The sequence below is a fragment of the Plecotus auritus genome (assembly GCF_963455305.1).
Source record: "Plecotus auritus genome assembly, chromosome: 10".
Lineage (NCBI taxonomy): Eukaryota > Metazoa > Chordata > Mammalia > Chiroptera > Vespertilionidae > Plecotus > Plecotus auritus.
Genome location: NC_137785.1, coordinates 16,133,040 through 16,157,910, shown reverse-complemented (window position 1 = coordinate 16,157,910; position 24,871 = coordinate 16,133,040). Strand labels below are relative to the sequence as shown.

Genomic DNA, 24,871 nt, shown 5'->3' with positions numbered 1-24,871 from the left:
GGAGACTGTCTCCACACAGTGACAGTCTGGAGTGGTCACTGTGGGGGAGCCTGGGGGACTGTGGAAGCCCAGAATAGACCCTTGATGCAGCCCAGGGAGCAGGAAGAGCTTCTTGGAGGAGGGGACACCTGGGGTCAGACCTAAAGCATAGAGTTCTATGTCTGCCTTGTTCCCCACTGTCCCAGTCTCAGCATCTCTTTCCCATCAATTTATTCAACCATTAGACATTCCCTCAACACCTAGTTTGCGCTAGGCCCTTTGCTGTGCATCAGAGACTCAGCAGTGACCGAGACAGCCCGTCCTTGCCTTCTGGTGCCCCCATCCAGCACGGAGACACTCCTCAGCAGTGATGACCCGGAGCAGCCACGGCTGTGATGAGTGATCAGAGCTGGGATGGGAAGCCCAGAGGAAGCATCTGACTCAGCCACGAGAATCAGGGAGGGCTCCCTGGAGAAGGAAACATCTGAGCTAAAACTGAAAGGATGAGTGGAAATTGGGTGGAGTGGGGACAGCTGTCTAAGCAAAAGCAACAGTATACACAAAGACCAAGGGGTGAAAGGGAAGTTGGGTTTTTTGTTTCGTTTTGTTTCACTTTCATGGAATGAAATGTGCCCCATGGTGCTGGGGACACAGCAAGGACCAGGATAGCCCTGGCTCTGCCCTCATGCAGCTCCCAGGCTAGAAGGACATAAATCCATCACCAGGGATAACCTAGGTGTGCAGGGATGGGACAGGGGAGCTCCAAGGGGTGCCTGACCCAGCCTGGGCGGTCAGGACCAGCTTCCCAACTAACACCTGGAGAATGAGGAGCTAGCTGGTTAGGGCAGGGCAGAGGGAACAGCATGTGCCAAAGCCCGAGGGCAGGAGCCTAGGAGCTCCTAGTCATGGCCAAGAGCTCAGTCAAATCCAAAAGGGTGGAAGCAGGTGGAACCACAAAAAAAAAAAAAAAATCCCACAGGTTAAGAACCCATGCTCCTCCCCGCCCCTCGTCCAGCCTGACCTTAGTTGAAAGCCTCAGTTTTCAAAGAGGGGAGAATCGGCTGTGGGATACTTGGCTCTCAGAGGGACCTATAACTCGGATGTCCTGCCTAAAGGGCCGAGGGGCACAAATGCCTGGATTGGAAAAAACCACCACCAATTTTTCCTCCGTGTTTAATTCGGTATCACAGGAGCACCAATAAATAGTTCCTTCCCGCGCCCCCGCAATCTCCCTCGTGCCCGGGACAGGGCCCCAGGGCTGGCTTCCCGTCCTGGGGGAAGGCACCTGCAGCCCAGAAAGAACAGCGCGGCTCAGGCCAGCAGAGCGCAGCGCCTGCAGCATTCCCAGCTGAGTTCCAAAGGGGCGGGGCCTCGCTGGCCGTCCCCCCCAAGGGGGGTGGTGCCGCTCAGCTCAGGGGACGTGGTTCTCATCAGCCGCGGTCACGATGACGTCCATCCAAATACGCATGGCCTCGGGGCTGGGTGCCACCATGTAGAACAGGCGTTCGTAGGTTTTGACGCAGAAAGTCAGGCGAGGGTTGGGGCTCTGGGATAAGCGGTGGAGTGGAGGTGGTTAAGAGAACATGCGTGTTGGAATCCCAGCCTTGGGACTTATACAGGCTGCGTGGCATTGGACAAGTTTTCTAGACTCTGTTTTCCCATCTGCCTTCCTAAATAATGCTGCCTACCTCATTGGGTTAGGAGTAGATGAATTAACACATCTAAGGGGCTTAGAATTTGGGGAGAAAGGAATTTAAAAGGGGGAATCCCATGTTCCTCCCCCCCCCCCCCAGCCTAACTGTTCTTATATTAGAAATCTAAGCATTCAGATTTCCCCTCTCCAAAATGTAGGTCTCCCTGGTTTGTAACTGGGGAAAGTCGGTGTGTTCTACAACCCATTCACTGAGTTCTTACTTGCCAAACCCGAATTCAGTAAATCCCTTGCATCCATCACCTGTCTTTAACCCTCTGACCCCTGAGGAAATGGACTGAAGTGTGCTCATTTTGCAGTTGAGAAAACTAAGGCTGGCGAAAGGAAGTTAAGTCACTTCCCTGATGTCCCAACTGGCGGCCTTCCCCACCCATTTCTAAACACTGTGCCAATTGCCAACATTTAAACTGGTGGCTCCGCACTGCCCTAAAAGTCTGAATTCCTGAGTCCTCTAGGGGGAAAAAGAATTGATGTGACACGGGGCCCATTCCCATTGGGCAACTTCGGACCGGAGCTGGAGCCACTGTCTCCTCTAGACGCTCCCAGGCTGCCCCAGCCCTCACCCTGCCGTCTTCATTCATGTATCTCCAGCTTTGCATCAGAGTTTGCCAAATTTTTGCTCTAAATCTTTTGCTCCAAGAAGCGTAACAGTGGCTGAGAGCCAGAGACTGCACGCTTAACGTTTGGCCCCTGCAGTGAAATGACCTGTTGATCCCTTTCTGGATGGAGTACCCCATCTGTGGAGGGCCTTTCCCGGGAACTAGCTAAGGCCTGACTGCAGGGGCTCAGACCAGGGCAGGGTAGGAGCAAGCGGGGACTTCACCTTGAAAGCACAGCGTAGGTGGTCATAATAGACTTCCTCGATGGCCTGGAAGTAGATGACGCCTTTGAGCTTGGACTCTTCTTTATCTGACAGAGGGAGGTGGGAAGAAACATTTAGTGAGGTGTGTGTGTGTGTGTGTGTGTGTGTGTGTTGGGCAGGGTGGGGGTCACTGGGCCCAAGTCTAGAGTTGGAGGGTGAATGAATGTTGATGCTAAATGGGAAACTGGTGTGGAGGCCAGACAAGACTATCGAATGGGTTTGGAATCCCAGGTCCCTCAATGCCTTGGTCCCTGACACCCAAGGAGAGGTCAGCTTCATTGGTTCCCCTACAGAAAAAGCGAGAGGGGCGTGGACTCCTGGTGATGGAGTGGGGAGGGAGGGGGCACGGAAAATGTGGGTCTGACTCCTCCTGGGTATCTTAGGAAAATGGGGTCTGGGAGCCAGAATTGTACAAAACTGCTATCCATGTGACTGAGGCAGGCTTTCTATAGGAGGAAGAAGAGCGTGGAGATCTGGACTCCTGGATCCTGGGGGAAAGGGGCGGTGGGAGCCCAGATTCCTGAGTTGTGGTGGGTTAGGAAGAAGTAGGGACCAAATTCCTGGGCCCTGGGGGAAGTGGGGAGTGGGGGTCTAGACTCCTGAGTCCTGGGGATCCAGACCCATGGGTCTAAAAGAGAGGGGGAGATGGGGGCTGGGACCCCTAGGTGTCTGGGGGGAAGGCCCCGGAGTGTGCTGTCTCAGGGCCCTGGGGCCCACAGCGGCCAGGCTGGGTTTACCGGAGTAGTAGGCCAGACGGCGAGCCTGGCGGTCAAAGCAGAACCACCGCTTCCTCCAGGTCTTGATGCGGCCACCCATCTTCACCAGGGCCCCACGGCAGGAGCCCCCAGACACCTGGACGTGTGGGCAGTTTTCGGGGTTGTGGCCCCAGCGTTCCAGGTGCTGCCGGAGATCCAAGACCCGTGGGCCAGGAGGGCGGGGTGGGAGTGTGGGCGGGGCCTGGGAAAGAAGAGAAGGAGGCAGCATAGGGTCAGGAGGGGGTCCTGAAGCCTAGAGCCCACGGAAGCTGGTCACAGCTGCACACACGCAAGGCCTGTTACAGCCTTTAAACAGTATTATTAACAGTGACCAGTTGGTTAGAATGTGGTCCCCATACGCCAGGTGGCGGCTTTGATCCCGGGTCAGAGCACATACAAGAATCAACCAATGAGCCCAGCCAGTGTGGCTCAGTGGTTGAGCATTGACCTATGAACCAGGAGGTCACGGCTCAAATTCCCAGTCGGGGCACATGCCTGGGTTTCTGGCTTGATCCCTAGTAGGGGGCGGTTAGGAGGCACCTAGTGATGATTCTCTCTCATCATTGATGTTTCTATCTCTCTCTCCCTCTCCCCTCCTCTCTGAAATCAATAAAAATATATTTTTAAAAAATAAGTGGGACAACAAATTGATGTTTCTCTCTCTCTCCCTTCCTCTCTCTAAAATCAATCAATAAGCCGAAACCGGTTTGGCTCAGTGGATAGAGCGTCGGCCTGCGGACTGAAGGGTCCCAGGTTCAATTCCGGTCAAGGGCATGTACCTTGGTGGCGGGCACATCCCCAGTGGGAGGTATGCAGGAGGCGGCTGATCGATGTTTCTCTCTCATCGATGTTTCTAACTCTCTATCCCTCTCCCTTCCTCTCTGTAAAATATCAATAAAATATATATTAAAAAAAAATTTTAAATCAATCAATAAAAATATATATTTTTTAAATGACAATCATAATGATGAAGCTGACAGCTACATTTATTGACTATGAAACTGCCAGAGATTTACCAGCATCAACTCCTTGACTCTCCACTGTCACCCCTGGGACAGAGCTACTATGCGTCCCATATTACAGATGAGCAAACTGGGGTACAGAGATGAAGAAATCTACCTGAAATCACCCAGAGCTTAGGGGGCAGAGCTGGGACCAGAACCCAGGGTTTCAAGACCTAACAGCTCACCCTGAAACACCAAAAGCATGTCAGAGAGGTGAGGGTCTCCACAGGGGGACCCTCATATTCCGCCCGTTAACCAGGGACCAAACAGCAAGTGACCAATAAACGAGAGCACGGATTCCATTATTATTGTTGCTGTGATTAAATTAGTGACTATTCCCTATGCTGAGCACTTTGTAGGTGTAACTCCTCTTCCCACTCAAACCCTCTGGGGGGTAAAATAAGCACATTATCATCCCCATTTCTGCTTTGTTTTTTTAGAGAGAGAGGAAGAGAAACATAGATTTGTTGTTCCCCTTATTTATGCATTCGTCAGTGATTCTTGTATGTGCCCTACCTGGGGATCAAACCCACAACCTTGGTGTACTGGGATGATGCTCTCACTAACTGAACTACTTGTCCAGGGTTTTATCCCCATTTTAAAGAAATGGAAACCAAGACTCAGAGAGGTTGTCACCGAGCTCACGTCACACAGCCAGAGCTGACCAAGATGGGACTCCCAGGCAGTGGTCATCTCCGGTGGCCAGAAGGGCAGAAGAATTAAATTAAGGCCCTGAAAGTTTCTACTGTTCCCAGGCCCAGCCCATCAGACCTACTCTTCCCGAATGACCCCTGCAAAGAATGAAGTGACCCTGTAGTCCTGAGGCTCTGGGTAAGCAGCACCGCGGGGGCGTTTGTTAACATGCAAGCTCAGACTCAGTCACTCCAAGGGGGGTCTGGGGTGGGGTGAGGTTCTGCACGTCTCACAAGCCCCAGGAACGCTAATGCTGTTGGTCCACAGACCACACTTTGAGTATCGAGGGCTGAGAAGACTAAAGCGAAGCCCGAGCAAGAAGGGGTGAGAAACAGATGAGACCCATAGGAGGGAGACAGGGGAAACGAGCAGGAGAAGAACGGGGAAATGAAGAGAAGCAGAGAGAATGCACAGGAGGGGCAGAGACCGTTAAAAGGACACCCACTGGGGCCTGGAAGCATACGGGTCATATCGCCAAATCCACGCAGTCATACTACAGGTCACCAATGCATACGGAAGGCCCCCCAGTGCGCCCAGCACTGTACTGAGTGATCACAGCCATCGCCTCGTTTCCTCTCCCAAACCACCCATTACTGTCCCCGTTTGACAGATGAGAAAACTGAGCCTTTAGAAAGGAGGTGACTCACCCAGGTAGGACGTGGTGGAGTCGGCCCTGATCCAGGAGAGCGGGATGGCCTCTGGACTCCCGCCTCCCCCCCTGCCACCTGTTCACCCCCACAGAACTCCTGCCCCTCTCAGAGCCTGTTTCCCTGACCTGAACCTCAGGGTTACCAGCACTCTCCTCCGGGGGCTGCTTCTGTCAGGCTCTCCCTCCCACCCGGTGATTCTCCTCTTGGGTGCAAACCCGGGGACGCACTAGTTAATAAGTGATGCTGCCACGAAGAGGGCGCTTCATTTTTAATGAGCTGGAGCTTGTGCCCGACAGCGGGACGGCTCTGCCACCCCTCGGGCTCTATCTACTCCCTGGCTCTTATCAGCCCAACATGCACTGAAGCATACATCTTACATAAAAACTGCTGTTTGAAATTTTAACCCTGCTATTTTGGCTTCTGTAAACGCTTGCTTGCTTAAGTAATAAGGAAAATAAGACTACTCCCATTCCAGAGAGGCCATAAACTATGCCCCAGACAGAGTTGTCAGTGCTGGCGCCAGGCCAGGCCTTGAGATATGGTCTCATCGCCCCTTCCCAGCACACAGGACCTCTTTCTCAGAAGGCCCGGAAGTCTCATTCCAAATTTGGGAGACAAAGAGCTAGAAAAGATATAAATAGAAAAAGTTTCCTCCCTGTTGGGGGGCTCAGAATTTGAAAGGCACATTTTTTCTCTGGGCCTGCGCATAATTAAAACGTAACTCCCTTTCTCTAAGCGTCGCTTGGCCTTCTCCGGTCTTCTGTAACAGCACCTTACTTTACTGACTGATGCAGCTTCCTGTCTGTCCCTCCCAAGAAATGCCAGCTTCCCCGAGGGCGGGGGTTATCACTTTGGTCACTGCTGCCACCCGGGCCCACTTCACGGCAGGCACCCCCTCCGCGGAGGAGAAATGAGTAAGGAAAGCACCCGTGGTGGGGAAGCAAAAAGCAGGCTGGGAGCGACGTGCTCATTTCCAAGAAAAATAAGTTCACAACACATGGCTTCAGCAGGGCACGTGGGAAAGTGTAGGAAAACTCCAAGGCTTTTAACCACAGAAAACATGTGCGCCTCCGGAGCCGCAATGAGAGGAGGGCTGGAGGGTGATCTTCACTTTCCCGCCCTGTCGCGTTCTTTACAACAGAAATGTATTAATGCAGAGGCGAAAATATCATTTTAATATGGAGCCTCGCAGCTAAATCCAGAGTGTGAGAAACTCTACAAGATAAATGACTCGATTATTTCCCATGAAAAGATGGCATTTAAAAAAAAAAGTGGGGCCCTAGCCAGGTTGGCTCAGTGGATAGAGCGTCGGTCCACAGACTGAAGGGTCCTGGGTTCAATTCCGGTCAAGCGTATATACCTCAGTCACAGACCCCATCCCGGCCCGGGTGGGGGCCCCTGTGGGAGGCAACCAATCGATGTGTCTCTCACATCGAGGTTTCTCTCTGTCTCTCCCCCTCCCTTCCACTCTCTCTCAAAATCAATGGAAAAATATCCTTAGGTGAGGATTAACAAACAACAACAAAAAAAGTGGGGCACAGCTGTTGTGGCTCAGTGGTTGCGCATCGACCTGTGAACCAGGAGGTCACGGTTTGATTCCCAGTCAGGGCACATGAACTGGGTTGTGGGCTCAATCCCCAGTAGGGAGCATGCAGGAGGCAGACGATCAACGATCTCTCTCATCATTGATGTTTCTCTCTCTCTCTCTCCCTCTCCCTTCCTCTCTGCAGTCAATAAATATATATATACACTGAGTGGCCAGATTATTATGATCTCTGAATGCACTGGTGCATGAATATTAGAGGCCCGGTGCATGAATTCGTGCATGGGGGGGGGGGTCTGGCCAGCCTGGCTAGGGGGAGGGGACATGGGCGGTTGGCCGGCCTGCCTGCTGGTCGAACCCCTGGTCGAGGGGACAATTTGCATATTAGCCTTTTATTACATAGGATATACACTGAGTGGCCAGATTATTATGTGTTCAGAGATCATCATAATCTGGCCACTCAGGGTGTGTGTGTGTGTGTGTGTGTGTGTGTGTGTGTGTGTGTGTTTTAAAAGTGGGGCCCTGGCTGAGTGGCTCAGTTGGTTGGAGTGTCATCCCATACACCAAAAGGTTATGGGTTTGATTCCGGGTCAGGGCATATGCCTAGGTTACAGGTTCGATTCCAGTCAAGGCGTGTGCAGGAGGAAACTGATCAATGTTTCTCTCACACTACTGTTTCTCTCTCTCTCCCCCACCTTCCTCTTTCTCTAGAATCAATAAAAGAACATAGCCTCAAGTGAGGATTAAAACAAAAGTGGAAAGGGAGGACTTTTAATCTCAACGATTTGAGACATTTAAAAAGTGTATTGTGAGGGCTTTGTTTGGATCCAGATTTAAATAACCACAGTCCCTGTGATATTTTGGAGACAACTAGGGAAATGTGAATATGGACCAGGTATTAGGATGTCACAGAATTAATAGTCTTGATAAGGTACGACAGTGGAATTTTTATGTTAAAAAATACTTATATATTGGAGATACGCGGTGAGGAATGGGTGAAATGATAGGATATCTGCAATTTGATGTAAGATAGTCCACTGCAGAGCGTGAAGTCGGTGTGGGATCCGTAAACAAAGCTGACAACTAAAACAAGACTCAGTCCTGATCATCACTGAAGCCGCGTGGTGGGCATCTCGGGGTTTATTCTCTCTACTTTTGCATATGCCTGAGTAGTTCTATAATAAAAGTACTTTAAAAGAACCAAAAATAAACAAAAAAAACACAAACTGTTAAATGATTTTTAAAAGCCCCGGATGTAGTTGCCCTCATTCGGTAGTACCTGCTGACACTGTCACCCACTTACGGAAGAGGAAACTGAGGTACAGGGAAGTGGAGCATGTTGCCCAAGAACGTGCTGTGGGCACAGACAATCACCATGGGACGGAAGCTACGTCTTTTTAGTTCCCCTTCCCTTGCCAAGCCCAGGAAACGTTTCTGTGCCACTGGGAGGAAAGGGTGAGGTAAGAAAGGGCAGAGGGCAGGGGGCGGAAAGGAGCAGGGGACAGGTGGGGCGAGGGCAGGAGACTGACCATGATGGCAGGAACAGCGGGACCTGAGGAACCTTCTGTGGTCCTTCTTGTTCCTTCCTGTGGGTTCAGGAAGGAGTCAATGATGATACTAACCAATAAGATCTGGGGGGGAAATGTACTGGACTCCTGGGTCTGAGAGAGGAGGGGCTGGGGGCCTGGACCCCTGGGTCTGAGGGAGGAGGGGCTGGGGCCTGGACCCCTGGGTCTGAGGGAGGAGGGGCTGGGGCCTGGACCCCTGGGTCTGAGGGAGGAGGGGCTGGGGCCTGGACTCCTGGTCTGAGGGAGGAGGGGCTGGGGGCCTGGACTCCTGGGTCTGAGGGAGGAGGGGCTGGGGCCTGGACCCCTGCGTCTGAGGGAAGAGGGGCTGGGGCCTGGACCCCTGGGTCTGAGGGAGGAGGGACTGGGGCCTGGACTCCTGGGTCTGAGGGAGGAGGGGCTGGGGGCCTGGACTCCTGGGTCTGAGGGAGGAGGTGGGGCTGAATCTCCTGACCCTAAGCAGGAGGGTCTGGGGTCTCACCCTGGCCTTGAGCAGCCGCTCCCGCTCCGCCATGGCCTGCTGCAGGAGCCGCTCCATGCGGGCGATGTCTGGGTAGAGCGCCCCACAGCTAGGAGGAGGGGACAGAGGCCGGGGCAGGTTACAGCGGCCCTGCCTCTTCCCCCACCTTCCCACCTTCTCCGGATGTCTCACCTATTCCCAGAGCCGCAGTTCAGCACCTGATAGAGTGGGTGTCTCCCAGGGTCTCCTGCTGCTGGTGGGAGGGCTGAGGCCTCCAGGGGTCCTGGGCGAGAAGAGGTGGGGCTAGGAGGCTGGGATTCTCCCTTGTCCACTCCCTCCACTTCCGCCCCAACTGGCATCCAAGCCCAAGTTCCTCTATCCTGTGCTGCAGGAACGGGGGGAGGGTATGCCGGGATAGGGGGTCCTCACCAGTACAATGGAGGGACAGAGGTCGGGGGGATCCCCTCTGGCTCAATCTCTCTCCCCTCTTCCGGGACAAGCTTCCATTCCTTTGGAGGCCGATGGAACCCTGAAAACACACAAAACGCTCAATCTCAACCGGAAGTCAGAGGACTGACTGATGAGTAAAACCACCATCTAACTGGCACAGATCAAAAAGCTCCCCTGCCCATGATGCTGAGTGAGCGACCAGTCTGAGGACCACACGGCGTAATGTCCAGAATGGGCAACTCCGTAGACAGGAAGTAGGTTAGTGGTTGCCAGGGACCTGGGGAAGAGAGGGAGCTGAGGGGTGATGGACATGCCCTAAAGTTGTGATGGTTGCACAACTCTGAATATACTAAAAGCCACTGAATTATACTTTTTAACTGGGTGAATTGTATGGTTTATTACATTTTGATAAAACTATAAAGAAAAAACCCACTGTGTGTGGGCATGTGGGAAACCCAGACACTCTCGCACAAATTAGGGGGCAGGGGGAGGAAGGGGTTCTACTGGAACAACCTTTATGGAGGCCAATTTGGCTCTTTTATTTTTTTAATATATTTTATTGATTTTTTACAGAGAGGAAGGGAGAGGGATAGAGAGTTAGAAACATCGATGAGAGAGAAACATCAATCAGCCGCCTCCTGCACACCTTCTACTGGGGATGTGCCCGCAACCAAGGTACATGCCCTTGACCGGAATCGAACCTGGGACCCTTCAGTCCGCAGGCCGATGCTCTGTCCACTGAGCCAAACCGGTTAAGGCTCTTCTATTTTTTTTTTAATGACAAATGCATAAATCTTTGATCTCCAGTTCCACTTGTAGGATTATATCATATGGACATACTCATACATATGCAAAATGACCTGAGTTCAAGGTTATTCCCCTCAGAAGCCTGGAGACCGACACAGGGCCCACAGAGGGGGCAGGGAAAATAAACCAGGGATCTTCCTCACCATGGAAAAGTCTGCAGTCTATATAGTAAACGGGGGGATGCTCTTTATATCCAGAGAGAAAATAATCCCCAAGATAAAAGCATAGAGCAGGCCCTAGCCGGTTTGGCTCGGCAGGTAGAGTATCGAACTGCAGACCGAAGGGTCCCAGATTCGATTCCGGTCAAGGGCATGTACCTAGGTTGCAGGCTTCTCCCTGGACAGGCCCTGGTCGGGGCACATGCAGGAGGCAAACAACCGATGTGTCTCTCTCACATCAGTGTTTCTCTCTGTCTTTCCCTCTCTCTTCCACTCTCCCTAAAAATCAATGGAAAAATATCCTCGGGGGAGGATTACCAACAACAAAAAAAGCATAGAGCAGGGTGAAGACATATCTACACACAAAGAGGGGGAGAGTGCATACATGACAGAATGTGTAAACACAAACATCTCCAAGAAGACACAGAAATTGGTCACCCCAGCCGTCCCCAGCATATGACCTGAATGGATGGAAATAATAGTGGAAGAGCTTTTTCTCTGCATAACCTCCCATGCCCTTTGAACTTTGAATGAGGAGAATGTTCGCTTTAAAAAAAATAAGTAAGTCAGGGCATATGCCTGGGTTGCAGGCTCAATCCCCAGCGGGGGGGGAAAGGGGGGGAGGGGGTGTGCAGGAGGCAGTTGATGTTTCTCTCTCTCTCTCCCTCTCCTTTCCTCTCTCTTTGAAATCAATAAAGCCCTAGCAGATTTGGCTCAGTGGTTGGAGAGTCAGCCCTCAAACTGAAGGGCCCAGGCTCAATCCCCGGCCCTGGTCGGGGTGCTGCAGGAAGCAACCAATCCATGTGTCTCACATCAATGTTTCTCTCTCTGTCTCTCCCCTTCCTTTCCACTATGTCTAAACATAAATGGATCCCAGCCTGCCTGGCTCAGTGGTTGAGTGTCAACCTATGAACCAGAAGGTCAGGGTTCAATTCCCAGTCAGGTACACATGCCCAGGTTGTGGGCTCGATCCCCAGTGGGAGGTGTGCAGGAGGCAGCCAATCAATGATTCTCTCATCATTGATGTTTCTATCTCTCTCTCCCTCTACCTTCCTCTCTGAAATCAATAAAAATATTTTTTAATAAAATCAATGGAAAAATATAACCTCAGGTGAGGATTAACAATAAAATAAGATAAATAAATAAGATAAATAAAAACATATTTAAATAAATGAATAAACATGACAATTAAGTGCAACCTGGCTCTGCAGTGTGGCTCAGTAGGTTAGAGTGTCGCCCCAGTACACCAAAAAAGGTTGTGGGTTCGACCCCCAGCAGGGGCGTGTATGGGAGGCAAGTGATCGAGGTTGCTCTCTCACATGGTTATTTCTCTCACAGTGATGTTTCTCTCTTTCTTCCTCTCTCTAAAATCAATAACCATACCCTCCCGTTAGGATTAAAAGAGGGTCACCTTCCAACTTTCTGGACACTGACCCAAGGTCCAAGGATAAGAGTTGGCCAGGGGAGAATGGGCCAAGTGCAAAGGTTCTGAGACAGGAACAGGTATTGGCTGGTCAGTGCTCCTGCAGCTGAACCCAGGATTGGGGAGAGTGGGGAGAGGTGGACAGGGGCAGACCATGCAGGGGCTGGCAGACCAAGGTGAGGAGGCCCCGGGGGCAACTGAGGGCATTTGATGGGGAGGATTGACGTCGGAAGACTGCTGTGTGGGGATAGATTATTGGGAGACAAAACATAAGATGAGACATCAGTGAGGAAGCAGGAAGCCAGCATAGGGTCACAAAAACCAGAGATGAGGGTGGAAGTGGATAGAAGAATGATGCTCATAATTATACTACCAATCACTGTAATTGGAATGAGAGTACCAGCAGCCCACATTCACTGAGCATCTACTTTGTGCCAGGCACCACGCTAAGCCTTTAAAACTATTTTTTTTAATATATTTTATTGATTTTTTACAGAGAGGAAGGGAGAGGGACAGAGAGCTAGAAACATCAATGAGCGAGAAACATCGATCAGCTGCCTCCTGCACACCCCCTACCGAGGATGTGCCCGCAACCAAGGTACATGCCCTTGACCGGAATCGAACCCGGGACCCTTCAGTCCGTAGGCCGACGCTCTATCCACTGAGCCAAACCGGTTTCGGCCACGCTAAGCCTTTAACCATTAACCAGTGGGTGCTGTTATTATTCCCATTTTTCAGTGAAGTGAACTGAGGCACAGAGACGGGTCTAAGTCCAGCCAGCTGGGAAGTGGTAGGACAGGTATCTGAACCCAAGCAGAGGCAGTCCTCAGACATCACATGATCCTGGAAAGACCGGGTGGAATTTGCGGATCTAACAGCACTTGGAGTGAGAGAGAAGGGGCAAGGAGAAGCACCCTGCTGACTCACACATTCATTTATCTATTTGTGTAGGTTTACCTGCTGAGTAAGGAAACAGTCCCTGGACTCTGCTGTGCCCTGCAGCCCCCAGTTGCTCCCTCTGAACCAGTGCTGACCACGGTGCCCACTGGATCCTGAAGGATTCCTAGAAGCACTAGTCATCCAAAAGGCACAGGCCGTGGAAACCGACAGACGTGGCTCAAACCCGGCTCTGCCACTCACTGGGCGTGTGACTTTGGCAGGCCACCTCTCTTCTCAGGCTAGACTTCCCTTTTGTAAAGTGGGCGACGACCCATTGCCCGCTGTGGCTGATGCAAGGGTTAAACGAGTGACCTCGTGCAAAGCACATAGAAGAGTGCCTGGCCTGGCCCCCCCCTCTCACCCCGCCAAACACCCAGGGGCAAGGTGGGTATGAGATCCTTTCAGCAGGTACAGGGCCCACCTGGCCTTAGAAACTTCTTGTCCACAGGGGCCAATAACTCAGGAAACAACTCCATAGGAATGGACACAACTTCCGGGGAAGTATTTATAGATAAGCAATTTACTAAGAAGGGCCCTATTTACTCTAAGTCGGTTGCCTGGCAACCCAGCTGATACTCCACCTTTATCAGGCTTCCACGGAAACTATCTGCAAAGTTAATTTCCCAGACGTTATCTGCTCACCCTTGGCCCAGTTAATAGGACCTACTTTTGGGGGTTCTTCTGGGCACACAATGAAACAGTATATTTTTATTATATACAGGGTGTCCCCCCAAAAATGTATACACACTTGAACAGCTGATAGCTCAATTTTGAAAATGAAATGTATTTTAATAAACACTGCCTTGCCCTGACTGGTTTGGCTCAGTGGATAGAGCGTCTGCCTGTGGACTCAAGGGTCCCAGGTTTGATTCCGGTCAAGGGCATGTACCTTGGTTGCAGGCACATACCCAGTAGGGAGTGTGCAGGAGGCAGCTGATCGATGCTTCTCTCTCATCGATGTTTCTAACTCTCTATCCCTCTCCCTTCCTCTCTGTAAAAAATCAATAAAATATATATGTAAAAATAAATAAATAAACAAATAAATAAATAAAAATAAACACTGCCTTGCCCTGACCAGTTTGGCTCAGTGGTTAGCATTGGTCTGTGCTCCCTAGCCCTGTCCAGGGCGCCGATGTGACTCTCATATCAATGTTTCTCTCTCTCTCCCTTCTCTCTCTCTAAACTCGAAAAAAAAAAAAAAGAGAGAGAGAGAGAGACAGCCCTGGCCCCATGGCTCAGTTGTTGGAGCTGGTTGGAGCATATCTCGCATACCAAAGGGTTGTGAGCTCTATCCCCGTCCCGGGCATCAGGGGGTTGGGAGGAGAGGACATGCAGTTGATCAGTGTTTCTCATATTAATGTTTCTCTCTCTCTTCCTCTCTCTCTAAAATAAATAAAAACATATCCTGGGGTGGGGATTAAAAGAGAGAGAGACATAATAGAATTGTTTCCGCAGGGAGGCCCAGGGTGGGTGAGAGCGCAGGCTCTGAAAACAGAGAGCCCCGCCCGGTTCGAATCCCAGCCCTGTCACATGCCAGCTAGTCAAGTAAGTCACCGCTCTGCCCCCGTGTCTTCACCTCTAAAATGGATCTAAGAACCTGGTTCTTAGAGTTTTTGCAAGACCAAGTGAATCATGTGAAGCATTTAAAACAGTGTCTGGCACACGATAAAGACTCAGTCAACATTAGTTGCCATTACTATTGCTGTTATTGTTTATATTGTTGTTATCAGTCATTAACAATGGTGAGTCATCTCTAAATTCATCAGTGGAAAACAGTCTCCATAATAGAGTATTAAGTTATAAAATAAAAGCCAACTTCGTCGCTAAGACACACATTCCTGCACAGTTTTACATGATATAACAAGAGCTACCAATTTCTAGTGCTTACCACAACTCCATATCCACACAACGCAAACAAAACTACTGACACCTAACGTTCACCCACCTCACACACCACACTCCACCACCGCCTACTCTATTTCATTAAAAAATCAGTAGCAACCCATTCAAAAATCTTTGTCCCATTAATAAGGTGGGACTCCCACGTCTAAGAAGATCCAGAAGGCCCTAGCTGGTTTGGCTCAGTGGATAGAGCGTCGGCCTCTGGACTGAAGGGTCCCGGGATTCCGGTCAAGGGCATATGCCCCGGTTGCGAGCTCAATCCCCAGTAGGGGGTATGCAGGAGGCAGCCAATCAATGATTCCCTGTTATCATTGATGTTTCTCTCTCTCTCCCTCTCCCTTCCTCTCTGAAATCAATAAAAATATATTTTTTAAAAAGAAGAAGAAGATCTGGAAGGAAGGACACTCAAGAAACAAGAAGTTGTGCTGCTTCTGGGGTGGGGAAAGGAGGCCTTCTTATCAATATGTCCTGTTCTGATGCTTTTAAACTTTATTCCAGCCCTGGCCGGTGTGGCTCAGTTGGTTGAGCATCGTCCCGAGCACTGAAGGGGTCACTGGTTCGATTCCCGTCAGGGCACATGCCTGGGTTTCGGGCTCAATCCCTGGTGGCTGGGCGTGTGAGAGGCAGCCAATCAATGTTTCTCTCTCTCCCTCTCCCTTCCTTCCTCTAAAAAATCAATGAAAAATGTTTTTTTTTTTTAAATAATAGAAAATAAAATGTACTCCTGGGTGCACATACATGTTCCCATTTCTCCAGGGGAGAGATGGGGGTTAGGCAGAAGGAAAAAATAAATAAATAAAGCTGGAGTCTGATAAAACTAAAACTAGAAACTCCCCTTGATCAACCTTTTCTGGCCCCCGTGGCAGAGAAAACCACAGTGGGAGTTCTAAAGACACAGTGTCCAGTGGGATTGGGGGGGAGGGGGATGGGCGGCACCTGCAAGGAGCTGTGAACAGAGAAGAGGCAGGAAGAGGTGGAGGCAGCCCTGTGCGCAGCAGGGTCCTGGAGCACCAGCAGCTGGTGGTCTGTCTTCTGCGTGAACAGGAGCTGTGGGAGAGAGAGGGTGACGATGAGCAGGAGCTGGAGGGATCACAGGGGACCCACAGTTCCAGGGAGCTCTGGCCAATTTCTCCAGCACCAGCCCATTTCTCAATGGAAAGAACAAAGGCCCAAAGTCACAGGAGGGCTGGAATGTGGGCTTGCTGTCCAGTCTCCCCACATGAGTGAGGAGCTGGGGACCCAAATTCCTGAGGCCCACGGGGAAAGGGGATTAGAGGCCCAGAGTCCTGGATCCCGAGGGAGGAGGGGTGTGAGGGAGGAGGGGCTGACAGGTGCATGACCTCCCCATACCTTAGTGAGGGCCTGGTTGGGCTCAGAGAAGTCTCCCCCAGGGCTTCCCTGAAAGCAATTCAGCTCAAGCAGTCGGCTCCGTTCCTGGGGGAAGGCAACACATCACAGGCTGCCACACCTCCGAGGCAGAATGGGCCATCCCAGCCTCAGGGAGGCGATGGGATGCCCCGGGGAGGGGGGCAGGGGGCAGCAGGGCAGGTGGACTGGGGGCCACCTACTTGTGTCAGGGCCTGAAGGGCCTCCTCCTTCTTCTGGCTCAGCCCCCGGCTCTCAGCTGCCATCTGTTCTCCCAGCGACTTCAGCTGCTCCTCCAACACCTGAATCCGGTGCTGCAGGACCCCCCAGGGCCCTCGTCACTCAGCTGCCCCAAGCGTCCCCAGCGGCTCCCACAGAACCACCCCATAACAGAGACCCTGGGACCTGGGAGGGGCTGGGGGGACTCAGAGTTAAGCTCCCTGGTGCCTTCTTCCCTTGGGGGTGTCCAGAGAGGGGATGGAGGATTTGATACACAGAGAGACCAAGGGACACTGAGACCCAGGGAGAGTCGCCAGAGAGAGAAAGGGACAAACAGAAAACAAACCGGAAGAGATACAGGAAGGAGGACCCAGACAGATCCCAAGAGGCAGAGATGCAGAGAAAGAGGACGCAGAAACAGCACCGAGGCGGACAGAGCTGTGTGAGACAGAGGAAAGGCAAAGAGAGAGACAGGAAAGACACCCAGACCGAGGGGCGGAGAACTCGGCCATCCAAAACTGCAGGGATCTTTGTGTTAAGTAGAAACAGACACGCTGCTTTCAGAACGTGACTCTCCCAGAAAGGACTGGTGGGAGGTCTTTTGGGACTGGGGTTTGACAGGCACAGAGTGTAGTGGGGAAGACCGAGTAGGTTCAAATCCCAGCTCTATCCTTGACAAACAAAGTGACCTTGGAAAAGATGACATGAATACCCTAAACCTCAGTTTCTTCATTTATAAAATGGGGGAAATAAGCTTTGCCGCCTAGGGTTGTTGTAAGGATTCGATGACTAAATGCCCATGAAATGTTACTGTGCAGGCACACAGTAAATGCTCAATAAACAGCAGCTATTGTTACTGCTGCGAAGTGACACAGGCAGGAAACAGAGAAAGGGCCCGAAACGGAGTGGAAAAGCCAGCGGGTGACGTGAGGGAGGCAGGCTAGTCCAGCCCAGCTCACCCTGTGCTGTGCCACGCTGGCCTGAAGCTCCTGGATCTTGGGGTCCGGCACCCAAACGCCAGGGCTGTCCCGATGATCCTCCTCCTCCCGCCGGCTCTCCCGCTCCAGCTGCTGGAACTCCAGGTCCTCATAGGCACGCTGGGCCACATCCAGCTGTTCCCTAATCTGTGGGCAGAAACGAAAAAGGGCTGGACCCCCAGGCTCAGGAGAGGAAGGGGCTGGGCCAGGACTCCTGGTCAAGGAGCACCCAGACTTGAGTCCTGGGCGTTGGGGGGCTCTGGGGAGGAGGGTACTGAAGGCCTGTACTTCTAGGTCTTAAGGCGGGAGGGACCTGGAAGGTCCACGGGGCCCTGACCTCCTGCACGCCCTGCAGAAGCCGCTCACGCTGGTCCTCTGGCTGTGAGTCCAGCCGCCCCTGGGCTTCCCGAAGTCTCTGACGAAGACCCTCCACGCGCTCCCTCTCCTGGCTCAGCCGCCTCTGCTCCTGAAAGAAAAGCCAGGCTTTTAGTCTTCCCCTGAGCACAAGGGACAGACACGGAGGCCAGCAAGGGCCAGGCTGGCTGGACCTCAGACCCCTCCCTGCCTGGGGACGGCTCCGTGAGGGCAGGACCCCGTGTGTCTGGTTCACTCTTGTACTGGCCTACCCAGAGTAGGCATCATTCAAACAGCCATTCAAGAAATGAATGAGCCCTAACCGGTTTGGCTCAGTGGATAGAGCGTCGGCCTGCGGACTGAAAGGTCCCAGGTTCGATTCCGGTCAAGGACATGTACCTTGGTTGCGGGCACATCCCCGGTGGGAGGTGTGCAGGAGGCAGCTGGTCGATGTTTCTCTCTCATCGATATTTCTAGCTCTCTATCCCTCTCTCTTTCTCTCTGTAAAAAATCAATAAAATATATTTTAAAAAAAGAAATGAATGAATGCAAAACATATCCATGATGGGTGACTGATACTGGGACCCAGAGGGGGGATGAGACCTGGTCCCTGGGCTCCAGGGGGGGACACCACCAGTTACCGCCTGAGACAATGAGGGCCATGAAATGCAGAGACTGTCGGAACCCAGGGGGCGGGGCAATTATTTTGGGGTAACCCAAAGTTTCCTGGATGTAAGGATTTTAAGGTGAGCCTCGAAAATTAGAGAGCATTTAAAGACCTGGGGAGCTACAGGGGGCTGGAGGGGCATTTTGGGCAGAGGGAACAGCATGTGGCGAATGCACCATGAAGTGGAAAAGTATGGGAAGTTTAGGGGCAAACTCCGGTCGGGGAGGCAGATGTGGTGGGGTAGAGACAGTGAGCACGTGGGAGACCACAGTGAAAAGGCGGGCACAGCTCATGTGCAGTCTGGCCAACCAGGCCAAGGAGCCTTAATCTTGGGGCAACGGGGAGCCGTGGAAGGATCGAAAGGATCTCTGGGAGATGGGTTCAAGGGGTTGACACCAGCTCCTTCATGAGTCCTCCAAGAATGAAGAGGAGACCTACACTGGGCCTGCGCAGTAGGGCTGCAGAGGACACAGACTAGAGAGAGAGGATCAGGGAACAGCAAGGACAGGACATGTTGATTGATAGGCTTGGGTGTGAACGATAGGGAGGTGTGCAGAGCAAGGTCCAGGACTCTGGCCTGGTGACTGACTGAAGGGAGGGTGAGATAGGGACAATGTAGTAAAGGTAGTTGCTGAGGTCAGCTTTGGTTATGGTGACTGAGAAGGGCCAAGACTCCTGGGTCTGAGGGAGGAGGGGCTGGGGGCCTGGGCTCCTGGGTCTGAGGGAGGAGGGGCTGGGGGCCTGGACTCCTGGGTCTGAGGGAGGAGGGGCTGGGAGCCTGGACTCCTGGGTCTGAGGGAGGAGGGGCTGGGGGCCTGGACTCCTGGGTCTGAGGGAGGAGGGGCTGGGGGCCTGGACTCCTGGGTCTGAGGGAGGAGGGGCTGGGGGCCTGGACTCCTGGGTCTGAGGGAGGAGGTGGCTGGGGGCCTGGACTCCTAGGTTTGAGGGAGGAGGGGCTGGGGGCTTGGACTCCTGGGTCTGAGGGAGGGGCTGGGGGCCTGGACTCCTGGGTCTGAGGGAGGAGGGGGTGGGGCCTGGACTCCTGGGTCTGAGGGAGGAGGGGCTGGGGGCCTGGACTCCTGGGTCTGAGGGAGGAGGGGGTGGAGCCTGGACTCCTGGGTCTGAGGGAGGAGGGGCTGGGGGCCTGGACTCCTGGGTCTGAGGGAGGAGGGGCTGGGGCCTGGACTCCTGGGTCTGAGGGAGGAGGGGCTGGGGGCCTGGACCCCTGGGTCTGAGGGAGGAGGGGCTGGGGGCCTGGACTCCTGGGTCTGAGGGAGTAAGGTGCATCCAGGAACCAGTATCTTAAGAAGCAGGACACAGGTCTAGATTACAGGAGGGAAATCAGGGCTGGGAGAAATACAGGCTTTTTGAGGGTGAATGAGGACCCTGGACCCAGCCCAAGGAAATTACAACATACAAGATAAGGGCAAAGAGAAAAACTGATAAAATTACCAAGTTACCATTTTCTAAGTTACAATGTTAACCAGTCCAAGCCATGACCACCAATGCATGGATGTTAAAGCCTTTAGGTAAATGATTATTAGGACGAGATCAGAGCGAGCTCACTGAGGGTAAGAGATGACGCCCCCTGACCCGGCACACGGGAGGCACGCAGCACACGTGAATCTGACGCCACCTGCTGCGGGAAGAGGAACACGGCAAAGGACACGGGCCACATCCTGACCACGGGACAGAGACTTGGTTTCTCCAGCAAACAACATGGAACACAGCAGCAGGGGGGACGGTTAGACATGAAACAACGCACAGAGCATTTCAACCCTTTGGGGGACCTGATTCAAACAGCCAAGTGGCATTTTTGAGACAATCTGGAAACATGAAAACCGGAAATAAAACAATATTAAAAATGGAACTGCCCTTTGACCCAGTGATCTCACTTCTAGGAATTCATCCTAAGAAACTCAAAACACCAATCAGAAAGAATGTATGCACCCCTATGTTCATAGCAGCGCAATTTACCATAGCTAAGATCTGGAAACAGCCCAAGTGCCCATCAGCAGATGAGTGGATAAAAAAGTGTGGCACATTTATACCATGCAATACTATGCAGCAGTAAAAAAGAAGGATCTCTTACCCTTTGAGACAGCATGGAGGGACCTGGAGAGTATTACGCTAAGCGAAATAAGTCAGTCAGAGAAAGCCAGTATCACATGATCTCACTCATATGTGAAATCTAATGAACAAAACAAACTGATGACAAAAAAGACCCAGATGCCGAAACCAGTTTGGCTCAGTGGATAGAGCGTCGGCCTGCGGACTGAAGGGTCCCAGGTTCGATTCCGGTCAAGGGCATGTACCTTGGTTGCGGGCACATCCCCAGTGGGAGGTGTGCAGGAGGCAGCTGATCGATGTTTCTCTCTCATCGATGTTTCTAGCTCTCTATCCCTCTCCCTTCCTCTCTGTGAAATATCAATAAAATATATTTAAAAAAAAAAAAAAAAAAAAAAGACCCAAAGACACAGAAGCATGGAACAGACTGCCAAATCTCAGAGGGAAGGTGGGGTGGAGGGCTGGGGGAGTGGGGAGAGGTTAACTGGGAAACTTATATGCATATATGCATAGCCCATGGACACAGACAATAGTGTGGTAAAGGCCTGGGAGAGGTGGGTGCGGGATGGAGGGGGTCAATGGGGAAAAAAAAAGGTGGGGGGGACATCTGTAATACTTTCAACAATAAAAATAAATTTTAAAAAAAGAAATAAATAGCCCGAGCAGTTTGGCTCAGTGGATTGAGCATTGGCCTGCTGACCAAAGGGTCCCGGGTTCGATTCTGGTCAAGGGCATGTACCTTGGTTGCAGGCTCCTCCCGGCCCAGGCCCTGGTCTGTGCTCCTGCAGGAGGCAACCAATCAATATGTTTCTTTCACATGAATGTTTCTGTCTTTCCCTCTCTTTTCCACTCTCCCTAAAAATCAATGAAAAAATATCCTCGGGTGAGGATTAACAATAATAATAATAATAATAGTAATAATAATATGATGCCTGGGAAGGGCTTTCAAAACTAGGGATAGGGAAGCAAATTGAGGGAGATGAAACAGGAATGAGAGTTAATCACTGCTGAAGCTATTAAGTGCCCTAATATGGCGGCCACCTGACTCTTCCATGCTTGTTGGCTTAATGTTTTCCACAATGTGCCATTAAGAGACCAAAGAGAGTGGGGCAGAGGAAGAGGCCCCAACATCACGGTCAGGGAGGCAGGAGAAAATAAGGGGGGGCATCTGTTCCACCACAGCCTCCCGCCCAGCCCAAGTATCACCATTTGGGGAATTGGGATAACCCTGGTCCTAGGAGCCCCTGATCCCAGGACCCCCCCACCAGGAATATTCTTCTGACAAAGAGGGAAACTGATGACGAAGACCCAGCAGGACAAACAGACCTGTTCCCGCTGCTCCCGGCTGCCCTGCTCCGTGTCCACCTGCTGCTCCAGCAGCGCCCGGAGCTGCTCCTCCTCCCGCCTGGCGGCCACGCGCTCCCCAGCCAGCTCACCCCGCAGCAGGGCCACCTCCACCTCCATCTGCAAAGAGAATGCAAGGGCTGGGGCCCGAGGTCTGGGGAGGGAGGGGCTGGAGGCCTGGAGTTGGATCCCAGGAAAGGACTGGGAGGCTTCCCGTGAGTCTGCAGCCTCACCTCGATCCTCAGCTCCTTCCTCTGGCGCTGTAGCTCCTTCACTCGCTGCTCCATCAGGGCCACTCGAGTCAGGGCCTCCAGCTGCTGCCCTCGAAGCCGCTGCGCCACCCCTCGCACCCCTTCCTTAGACTGGATGGTTGTGAGGGGCATGGCTGGGATCTGTTCAGGAGGTGGGGCCTCCCCCTGAGATAGGAGAGGGTGTGGTCAAGTGGAGAGCCCTGGACCCCAGCAGTCATTAAATAGGTGTATTCCCCACCTCATACCCCTCAGGGGGTCTTAATGGCCTAATTCAGCCACTACACTTTTATTCAAGGGAGGGTGCAGGTCCCAAGACCACCCGGCCCCAGGAGGAGGCCCCAGGGGCCCCCCAGAGTCCCGGAAAAGGGTATGAGCCAAGTCAAGGAAGATGTTTTTCTCTAACCAGGTCCTATTCTCTGGGTGTCAAGCCTGGCTATCTCTCTTTCTCCCCAGGTCTCTCTGAGTCCCCCCGCCCCCCCCCCCACCACCACCACCACTCCCTCCCCATTGCTCTGGGCTTCCTCTCTCCCGCTCAGTATCCACCTTCTGTCTCTGAATTGCTACTTCTCTTCCTCGGAGTATCTCCCTCTCTCAAGGTTTCTGTCTCTATTTTTGTTTCTCTGAGCATCTCTGCCCTGTTTCTGGGTTTCTGTCTTTACACCCATCTCTCTGAGTCTCGGTCTGTGGGTCACTCTCTCTCTCTCTCTCTCTGGCCTGCCGGTGTCTCTGACTCTTTGGGGTCTCTGTCTCTCAGTCTCCCCGTCCCTGGGTCTCTGTCCATCTGGTCTCTAGGGGTCTGTCTTCCCCTCGGTCTGAGTCTCTCAGGAGTTTCATATCTCTGGGGCTCTCGCTGTCTCCGATCTCTGTCTATCTGGTCTCTCCATACCGGTCTCTGGCTGCCACTGTCACCTGCCGGGTCCCCCGAGGTCCCGCCCTCCCGGTCCCTCACCGCGTCCCGGCTGCTCTCGGTGCTGCTGCCTTCTCCCACTTCTTCCTCTTCTTCCGCCTGCTGCTCAGCTCCTCGGCCGCTCGGAAGCTCCGCCAGGACCTCGGGAGCCTCCAGCTGGCGGGGGCCCTTGGGGTGCTCCCGGGGCTGGGATACGCCCTGCGGTTGAATCTTCACATCGTGTTCTGGGACCGGCGGCGGCGGAGTCCCTTCCTGGGGGCTGCTCGGCGTCCCCATGGCCCTGGCACTGCGGAGGGTGGGCGGGGCCCGGCGTTCGGGGGCGGGGCCTGGCGCCGTGGGGGCGGGGCCCAGGAGCTCCAAGCAGGCGAGACCTAAGCGATCAAAGGATGCGACTGAGCATTCCGGGAGCGTGGCTTGGAGTTTTAAGAGGCGGGATTCGCGGGCTCCTAGGGCGCCACGCCCCCGGAGGCGAGACCGAAATTTGAGTCCGGGTCCTAGCTCGCCCCCTATGGGTTTCTCCCTTCTATCAGGTGTGGCGCCTTGGACCCTCCCAGCAGCCTCCCACCCCGCCAGCCCTGGACCTTACAGCGACCCCATCTCCTTCTCCCTCGGGGACTCAGGAGTCCGGGCTCCCGTCCCCTGCTCTCCGGAACCTCGTAGACTTCGCTCTGACCCCAATGTAGAGAGTGGCGCCCATGCCATCTCATCCAGGGACCCAGGAGTCGGGGCTCCTAGTCTCCCTCTCTCAGGAGTCTGAGTTCTCAGCTCCTCCTGGAACTAGATTCCCGAACTCCAGCCTCCTCCACCCCCGCAGACCCAGGAAGCCAAGTCTCCAGCCCCCTGCTGCCCGGCAACCCCGACCCCCTCACCCGCTCAGGATTCGGCGCGCTCCCCTCTGCACTCTGGGCGCTGTTGTTACTGCCTGCGAAACAGGTGGCTGGGAAGAGGGAGGAGAGAGGCTGCTCTGTCTCCCTCCCCGGAAGTGGGGGGGGCACAACAGGTCCAACAGCTCCTGAGGGAGGAGGGAGCGACCAGCTTGCCCCGCCCGCAGCCACAGCATCCGGGCATCCCGGCTCCGCCCTTGGAAAACCCAGCATCGTGACCCCCCAGCCTGCCTCCAGCGCCCCCATTCCTGCCCCTGGGAGGGCCAGGTGACTTGGTCACATTTGTATAAATGCCTCCCTAGTGCCCAGGCCCTGGGAATCCTGAAAGGAAGAAGGGAATGCAGATAGAGGCCTCTCCCCTCTAATGAGCCCTTTAAAAGGGCCCTGACCGGTTTGGGGAGCTGGGCAAGGGTAGGGGGTGCCCTGAGCTGAGTCAGAGACCCGCCCAGAAACAGGGGGAAGTGTGCCCCCCCCCCCCACTTTGCTATGGGGTGGAAGAGAGAGGTTAAAGGTGCATGGGCCAGACCCTTTCCTCTCTGGGCAAAAACAGGAAAATAACTGGTGTGTGAGAAAGTGTTATTGGACGTCAGGAGCTGTGCTAAAACTTTACACACGTTATGTTAATTTAATTTCGCCCTCACAGCAACCTAGTGAGGAAGAGATGTCTGTCTCCACGTTATAGTTGGGAAACTGAGGCTGAGAGGCACAAGTGGACCCAAAGTCTATACACGTTGTTAATGTCAGCGCCAGATAGGTTCTCTGGAAGGTCCGTGGTCTCAAGCATTAGGCATACGGTCACTCCAAGCCAGGAAGTGCCTGGAAGGTCATTCCACGTGATAGTGACAATAATAGTTCACACTCATCCTCACCTCCCAAGATTCTATGCTGTATCTGTGATGGAAACTTCTCGGGAGGCCAGGGTGGTGGGTGTGGCA

At 53.1% G+C, this 24,871-nt stretch overlaps 1 protein-coding gene across 3 annotated transcripts; it reads right to left on the bottom strand.

The window, feature by feature from the left end:
• Window positions 1-1,143: 1,143 nt before the first annotated feature.
• PHLDB3 (pleckstrin homology like domain family B member 3) lies at window positions 1,144-24,015 on the bottom strand. 3 transcript variants are annotated; one of them, XM_080644876.1, is made up of 16 exons: window positions 23,922-24,015; window positions 23,095-23,423; window positions 22,128-22,310; window positions 21,877-22,014; window positions 17,800-17,928; window positions 17,445-17,609; window positions 16,470-16,580; window positions 16,252-16,335; window positions 15,838-15,948; window positions 9,652-9,751; window positions 9,415-9,505; window positions 9,244-9,331; window positions 8,727-8,783; window positions 3,290-3,509; window positions 2,514-2,599; window positions 1,144-1,525 (listed from the first exon to the last, which is right to left on the bottom strand). In XM_080644876.1, the coding sequence occupies exons 2-16, from the start codon at window positions 23,326-23,328 to the stop codon at window positions 1,391-1,393; spliced, it is 1,932 nt and encodes a 643-aa protein (XP_080501002.1). In that variant the 5' UTR covers window positions 23,329-23,423; window positions 23,922-24,015; the 3' UTR covers window positions 1,144-1,390. The 3 variants fall into 3 exon arrangements, with proteins under 3 accessions (XP_080501002.1, XP_080501000.1, XP_080501001.1); XM_080644874.1 differs by lacking the exon at window positions 23,922-24,015 and adding an exon at window positions 23,639-23,771; XM_080644875.1 differs by lacking the exons at window positions 16,252-16,335; window positions 23,922-24,015 and adding an exon at window positions 23,639-23,771.
• Between the last annotated feature and the right edge of the window lie 856 nt (window positions 24,016-24,871).

Excerpts from the sequence above, each read along its gene's own strand:
- PHLDB3 (XM_080644874.1), bottom strand. The coding sequence starts at position 23,759 with ATGAGATGGCATGGGCGCCACTCTCTACATTGGGGTCAGAGCGAAGTC. Across the intron at positions 17,610-17,799 it reads TTCTGCAGGGCGTGCAGGAG|ATTAGGGAACAGCTGGATGT; the intron begins GTCAGGGCCCCG and ends TTCTGCCCACAG. Across the intron at positions 3,510-8,726 it reads CCGCTGTTCCTGCCATCATG|GCCCCGCCCACACTCCCACC; the intron begins GTCAGTCTCCTG and ends CTTCTTTCCCAG.